Below are 7,980 nucleotides of genomic sequence, written 5' to 3'. Positions count from 1 at the left end.
GCGTGGTCCCTGCCCCACCCGCGCGAAGCCAGAGAGGAGGCGGTTGCCAAGGCGACGTGGGTAGGAGGAGAGGACTGAGGGAGGAGGAAGGATGGGCGGCCTTGGCGTAGTCGCAGGGAGGTGACTGGAGCGAGCCTGGCCCCTTGCATCCTCCCACCGTGTACCTCCCTCCCCTTTTTTCCGCCTTCTGCCAGCAGAAGCAGCAGCCGCAGCACCTGAGCCGCTACTGCCGCTCACTCAGGACAACGCTATGGCTGAGCCTGGGTACAGCCACCATCTCTCCGCCAGAGGCAGGGGAAGAACTGAGAGGCTCACACCCTGGCTGCTGCGGCTGCTGAGGCTGCTGCTCTGGGCTGGGACCGCCTTCCAGGTGACCCAGGGAACGGGACAGGAGCTTCACGCCTGCAAAGAGGTACTGCCGCCCCCGACCCGACCCCGCTTTGGCCACAAAAGTCTTGGATCCAAGCGGAGACCTTGGGGACCCAGGCGCAGAGAGTTTCAGAGGCCACGGAGTTTAGATTTCTTTGGGGATGAGGCGTTGGGGGAGGGAAGAGAAACCAGTCTGGCGTCATGAGGCGGCCAGCACAGTGGAGGACTCACGAATAGATCATCCTCGCAGCTTGGGATGCTGAACTCAGCGAGAAAGGTCCCAGCCCCAAGAAGGGGAGCGAACTGGGTACCTGAATTCAGAATGAGGGAGGAAGACGAGTTGTTTTCCAGCTGGGATGAACTCACCTTAAAAGTGGTTAACAACAAAAGATTCTGCACAGAGAAGCGAAATAGAAAGAGAAAATGAGAATAGTGGGAGAGGAAAGGAGTTAGGAAGGCCAGAGAAAGGTAGTGGAGCTAAGTGGTTTTATCATGGCTACACAAAACGGTGCACGAAGGTGGGAGATGTCTGCGAGGGATGGATGACAGGATCCCAACTCTCTCGTTCCGTGTTTATGAAACATCCGGTCACCGTGCAGACTGTTCAATGTGGCTCCTTCTTGTAGCGTGGCCTCCCCACAGCGTAGTTTGTTTAGTGTACTTGACCGCACACGACTCACCTTTATGCAGATTTCCAGTTCTTCAATATCTCGTTTTCTGCCAACCTCTGCTCTCCTTCTCTGACTTCTGCTAACATATGTCAACGTCTTGTTTCAAGGTGTTTCCAAGATGTTGGCAGCAAAATTCAAACAATAGGTAGTGAATGTCTTATAACTAAAAATATCTTTTGAAAAGTCATCTTGGACAAATGCAAAAGGGCACTAGGAGCAATAAAACTAAGTCGTTTCTATATTATAGAAATAACGATGTTTGCTTGTGCTCTGAGCAACTTTTTTAGAAACCATATGGCAGAGGCAACAGTAAGATATTTACAAGAACTACGCTGGGGAAGGCAAAATAAAAGTTCTGTTATTTCTGTGAAATGTGGACTTCATAAAAAGTCAAGCATCTAGCACTGTAAAAACAATCCCAAATATCAAACTTGGCTAAGGTTTTGAGAGGTTGGAATATGAATATATATATATATTTTTAATTTTAAAAATTTTATTTATTTTTTATTTATTTGAGATGGAGTCTCTCTGTCGCCCAGGCTGGAGTGCAGTGGCGTGATCTCGGCTCACTGTAACCTCCACCTCCCAGGTTCAAGCGATTCTCCTGCCTCAGCCTCCTGAGTAGCTGGGATTACAGGCATGCTCCACCACACCAGGCTATTTTTGTATTTTTAGTAGAGACGGGGTTTCACCATGTTGGTGAGGCTGGTTTCAAACTCCTGACCTCATGATGTGCCTACCTCGGCCTCCAAAAGTGCTGGGATTACAGGCATGAGCCACTGCACCCAGCCAAATTTATGTTTTAAAATAGAGACGAGGTCTCAATATACTGCCCCAGTCAGTCTCTAACTCCTGGGCTCAAGCAGTGCTCCCACCTTGGCCTCCCAAAGTGCTGGGATTACAAGCATGAGCCACTGCACCCAGCCCAGAATATTTTTTATAAATTGTTAGTGTGAACTGGTTAGCAATAACTACCCCATCCCATATGGATATATATTATTATAAAGATGTTATGTGTCTACAGCACAGCAGGTCATGAAGAAGTCGGGTGGGGTGGGATTTTTGTGTGAATAAAGATATTTGACTTTGGAGATTATGAATATAACATAAGTGACCCCAGTGAGTGGGACTTTCGATAACCTTTATTAGCCCCAGTGACAACCTGCCCCGGGCCATCTACATTTCCACCCAGCCGCATTATAACCTGTTTTAGAGATGGCTGGGAACAGGATGATCTCATCACTGACTCTGCTCACTGGCCTTGATGGCCTGTGGTCTAACCAACCAAAATAATGAGACCAAGAAAGCCCACTTGCCTAAGAATCAAACGAGGGAGTCTCCTGAGTGAAAGGTAAGAAGAGTACAGTTTAACTACCAATTCTTGTTGAGATCTTTGTCAACAATGGAAAATATGAGACATTTCCGAAATTAAGCACTTCTGTTATCTTGGTTTGGAGGAAGGGAAGAATATTGATACTTGAGAACTTGAACTTGTTTACAAATTTTGCCTTTGGTCCTGTTTGAATGACCAATATTTACCTAAGCAAAAGGTCTTGCCACAAAGTGTAAGCTTAGGGTAGTGGAAAGCTATGGAGCTCAACCTACCAGGGTTTCAGTTCTGTTACTTACCACGTGGTTTTTGGATTTGTAGAATGGGTATCAAAATAACACCTACCTCAGAAAGGATTGCTTTGAGTATTGAAATAGAAAATACATTTGAAACACAAAATAGAGTTACCTACCCACCTTTCCTGTTCAGCTTCTTTCCCATTAGATCCACACCCCACGCCAGATTGGAAATGGCTCAGGAGGCATGCCCATTGGGCACAGGCATTGCAAGTCCTGTTTACATTCTCCTTAAGCAAACAGTGGTCACTGAACACCCTCCACTCCAAAACAATCAGGAAGAGAATAAACCCATTTTTATAGTATTCATTTGGCAATATAAACTGATCAAACAAGTTTGCGGACTTCTAACCCCAAATGGTGAAAAAACAATTCAAGGTAGACCAGCACTTCTCAGTTTTTTTTTTTTTAAATTTACTTTATTTTATGTATTTATTTATTTTGAGACAGAGTCTTGCTCTGTTGGCCAGGCTGGAGTACAGTGGCACGATCTCGGCTCACTGCAACCTCCGTCTCCCAGGCTCAAGCAATTTTCCTACCTCAGCCTCCCGAGTAGCTAGGATTACAGGTGTGTGCCACCATGCCCAGTTAATTTTTGTATTTTTAGTAGATATGGGGTTTCACCATGTTGGCCAGGCTGGTCTCGAACCTCAGACCTCAGGTAATCCACTTGCCTCGGCCTCCCCAAGTGCTGGGATTACAGGCATGAGCCACTGTGCCTGGCCACTCTTCTCTGTTCTTAATCTTCTTATGAATTTCTCGTGAGCTGATGTTGGGTGTTGACAGCAAAAACTCTTATTAGGCCAAGGCTGACAACAATATTGTTCCAGCCTTGTTCGTGAAAGCTGAGGTATCCTTCTGGATATAATCAGGAAACAGAGAGGTTTAGCTTGAAGCCTAAACTGAGGTGGCAGAGAACTGGGAGTTCTAGACTGCTGGGCATGTACTGGGGCTTGGCATTCCTCTCACAGCCACTCACAGTTTTATAATAATCAGGGTCACAAATGGAACTAAACATACTGTATGACGTTTGTCTTCATGAGTCATTTCTTTAGCCCAGGCTAAGTGCTGACTGAGGGCCAAAGGAGCATTTCCCATGGCACAATGAAGCAAATCAAATGAAAGAGCAGAGAAAACTGCCTTTAGCATGCTCTGCCTTATCCTGAGGCTCCAGGGCTAATTGCCCTCAAAGGGACTCCCAAGTCTATATCGAAAAGCCCATGGGTTAGGAATCAGGCAGACATGGATTGGAATAAAATTTGTTGAATGAGTGATGCCATTTAGTAAGGATGCTACTTTGAGAAGTTAATTAACTTCTGTCAGCCTCAAATTCCTGATCTGGGAAATGGGGATGACAATACCTATCTCACAGGGCTGTTGTAGGAATTAAATTAAATAACACCTGATGGGCCTAGTGCATACCCTTGGTATATCGTAGGTGCTTAATAAATGTCGGTAGGAAAAACAGTTACGTACACAGATGATGACATATAAATGACAACATAAGATTAATGTGGTAAACAACGCAGGAATGGCAATATAGAAGTTGATAGGAAAAGAGAAGAAAACTCATTGAGGGCCGAGTGCAGTGGCTCGCACCTGTAATCCCAGCACTTTGGGAGGCTGAAGCCGGTGGATCATCTCAGCTCAGGAGTTCGAAACGAGCCTGACCAACATGGAAAAACCCCATCTCTACTAAAAATATAAAATTAGCTGGACATGATGGCTCACGCCTGTAATTCCAGCTACTCAGGAGGCTGAGTCAGGAGAATTGCTTGAACCTGAAGGCAGAGGTTGTGATGAGCCCGTCTCAGCCTCCCAAACTGCTGGGATTATAGTTATTTTTTTTGAGTCAGTCTTGCTCTGTCTCCCAGGCTAGATTGCAATGGTGCCATGTTAGCTCACTGCAACCTCTGCCTCCCTGGTTCAAGCAATTCCCCTGCCTCAGCCTCCCGAGTAGCTGGAACTACAGGCGTGTGCCACCACGCCCGGGTAATTTTTGTGTTTTTATTAGGGACAGGGTTTCACCATGTTGGTCAGGCTAGTCTCGAACTCCTGACCTCAGGTGATCCGTCTGCCTCAGCCTTCGAAAGTGCTGAGATTACGGTTGTGAGCCACCACAGCTGGCCTCTTCTGTTATTTTTATTTTTATTTTTATTTTAGTCTTTTCCCTGAAAACATCCTATATTTGGTTCTAACACGTTATTTGAGGTTTGAACTCCACAGAGAAATGGCTAGATCTAGAAAACATTTAGGACCCCTGAGCTTTCAGGAAATATTTAATAAAAGTGTACAATTTTTAATGACTCTTTTGGTTGGAAACCATCAAGTTTGGATGTTTAAACCACCCTTTTTATGTGTATTCTTGGAGAAGTACAGACTATGGGGTCTGGATAAAACTAGGTGGGCTGGATTCAACTTCTGACTCTTCTGCTCAATAACTGTATGACCTTGGGGAAATTATTTAATCTTCTGATGCCTCAATTTCTTCATCTTTAAGACAGGAATATTAATAGAGTCCACTTAATTACTATAATATGACAATTAAGTGAGTTAAGACATGTGAAGTATTTAGAACAGTTCCTGGTGAATAGTAAGTATTCAATAAATGTTAGCTGTTATAATTAGATTTTTGGTGGAAGTAGAATTAATTAACATTGATAGTAGTAAAAATTATTAAAAAGTTAAGGGTGATGGAAGTGGGTTGAGCTGAAAAGGGAAAGGGCGTCGACGTGAAACATATGCTGAGGAAAAGTTGATGGAACTTGGCAAGGCTGGGCATGGTGGCTCATGCCTGCAATTCCAGCACTTTGGGAGGCTTAGGTGGGAGGATCGCTTGTGGCCAGGAGACCAGCCTGGGCAACATAGTGAGACCCCACCTCTACAAAAAAAAAGAAGGAGGTGGCAAAGAGAGTCAGGAGAGCATAGTAGTGGAGTCTGGAGTTGTGCCGTCTGATGTGGCAGCCACCAGCTACATGTGGCTGTTGAGCATTTGAAATGTGGCCAGTGCAGCTGAGGAAATGATTTTAAAATTTTATTTAATTTTAATTAAGTGAACAATAAAGTTAAAATAGATGCTCAATTCAATTACAGGTATCAAAAAAAATCCAAAGTATTTCAACTTTGGCACAACTTGGGTGTATGAATCTACTGTCTCAACTGTAAATTTTATGAGCTCTAAATAGCAATCAAGTATTTCTGATGCAAATTTAATGTAAGAATCAAGATATGCTTTAAAATGTAAAACATATGTCAGATTTGGAAGACTTAGTACAAAAGTTATGTAAAATATCTCACTAATATTTTATATTGATTACATGTTGAAATGATGACGTTTTAGGTATTATCTAAATAAGATGTATTATTATTATTATTATTATTTTGAGATGGAGTCTCACCCTCTTGCCAGGCTGGAGCACAGTGGCACGATCTTGGCTCACTGCAGCATCTGCCTCCTGGGTTCAAGTGATTCTCCTGCGTCAGCCTCCCAAGTAGCTGGGACTACAGGTGCGCGCCATCATACCCAGTTAATTTTTGTATTTTTAGTAGAGACGGGGTTTCACCATGTTGACCAGGATGGTCTCCATCTCTTGACCTTGTGATCTGCCCGCCTCAGCCTCCTGAAGTGCTGGGATTACAGGCGTGAGCCATCGTGCCTGGACAAGATATATTATTAAAGTTAATTTCAACTGGGTCTTTTCATTCTTTTAAACACGACTAGAAAATTGGAAGTCCTCTTATGTGGCTCACATTATGTTTCTATGGGACATTGTTGGCCAGGAGGTAAGGCTAGGCAAGTCTGGTACCTGCAGCTGAATCTGAATTCTACCATTTCAAATACATTGCCTTGGGCAAGATATTCATCTCGCTTAGCCTACACTTTTCATCTGAAAAATGGAGATAATTTGATTTTTGTCTTTTATGGCTGGCTGGGAGGATTAAGCAAGATAAAGCTTGAAAAGTGCTTTGCAAAATGCATTGCATGTGTAGCTCAATAAATGTTGTGCTCGTTAACTGTTTATGATCTGCTTTTCCAAAACTTAATAGGAACATCTTTCTAAGTCATTAAATGGTCTTGTATGACAGCGTTTTAGTGGTGGACTGGATGAATTATCCTGGCTAATCTCTAATGCCAACTCTTTCACTGTGACCACCTGCCTTAGCACCATTCCTTTTCACCTTCTAATATAGGCAACACTTTAGCAATTCTTCCCTCTCTCTGGAGTCATTCACTTTTCCCCTCTACTGAATCATTCCTATTAGCCTTCAGAAGTGCTATTATTTCTTCCATCTTAAAAAATAGAAAAATAGAAAAAAAAATCATCCCCAACAATTTCTCTTGATTGTCACTTTCCCTGTAGTTTCCACTCCATTGTACTGCTCCTTGTATAGCAAAAGCCTTTGAAAGTCTAATCTATAATAACTGTCTCTAAATCCTCTTTCCTTTCTCTCTTGATCTTTTTTTTTTTTTTTTGACTGAGTCTTGCTCTGTTGCCCATGCCGGAGCACAGTGGCGTGATCTCGGCTCACTTCAACCTCCGCCTCCTGGGTTCAAGCGATTCTCCTGGCTCAGCCTCCTGAGTAGCTGGGACTACAGGCACCAGCATGCCTGCCTACTTTTTGTGTTTTCAGTAGGGATGGGGTTTCGCCATGTTGGCCAGGCTGGTCTTGAACTTCTAACCTCAAGTGATTCACCTGCCTCAGCATCCCAAAGTGCTGGGATTACAGGCGTGAGCCACTGCACCTGACCTCCTTTCTCTCTTGAATCCATTCCAAGCCAACTTGATTTCACCAAAACTGCTTTAGCTCAATCCAGTGGTAATTTCTCAGTCCCAATTAAACTTCATCTACAGGCATTTGACAGAGCCATGATCACTCTCACCTCCTAGGAACAATTTCTTCTGTTTGGCTTTGGGGACACTAGCTCTGCTGAGGGGTTTTGTCTAGTTTTGTTTTAACTCCCTGGTGGCTCCTTCTCTGTCCCCTTGGTTACTTTTTTCCTCATCTCCTTAAGCTCTAAATCTGGCAGTTCCCTAGGGCTCAGTCATTGAATCTCTCTCTTTCTCTTATCTCTATCCAGCCTCTTCTATTTTCATTTTCTTGGTGACCTCATCCAGCATCATGGCTTTAAATAGCTTCTGTAAGTCAGTAACTCCCAATATGTCCAGTCTGGACCTCGTCCCTGAACTCCAGACTTGTATAACCAACTGCATCCATGAGCTCTTTATGTACATATTTGATTTCCATATCCAGAACTTGACTGCTTCTTACTCCTCCACTTGTCCAAGGGACTATCACCTCTCACTGGGAAGAT

At 43.8% G+C, this 7,980-nt stretch overlaps 1 protein-coding gene across 3 annotated transcripts in view; it reads left to right on the top strand.

Moving 5' to 3' along the window:
• Window positions 1-94: 94 nt before the first annotated feature.
• Window positions 95-7,980, top strand: part of ELAPOR1 (endosome-lysosome associated apoptosis and autophagy regulator 1) — an 87,030-nt gene continuing 79,144 nt past the window's right edge. For 2 of the 3 annotated variants that reach the window (XM_012468045.2, XM_012468043.2), the window contains exon 1: window positions 95-412. In XM_012468045.2, coding sequence (XP_012323468.2) covers window positions 251-412 — 162 coding nt within the window. In that variant the 5' untranslated portion in view covers window positions 95-250. The remainder of the gene's footprint in view (window positions 413-7,980) is intronic. The other variant, XM_064372737.1, reaches the window with a different exon arrangement.

The sequence above is a fragment of the Aotus nancymaae genome, unplaced genomic scaffold (genome assembly GCF_030222135.1).
Source record: "Aotus nancymaae isolate 86718 unplaced genomic scaffold, 86718_ANA_hifiasm-v0.15.2.pri h1tg000007l, whole genome shotgun sequence".
NCBI lineage: Eukaryota > Metazoa > Chordata > Mammalia > Primates > Aotidae > Aotus > Aotus nancymaae.
This window is presented reverse-complemented; position numbering and strand designations above follow the sequence as displayed.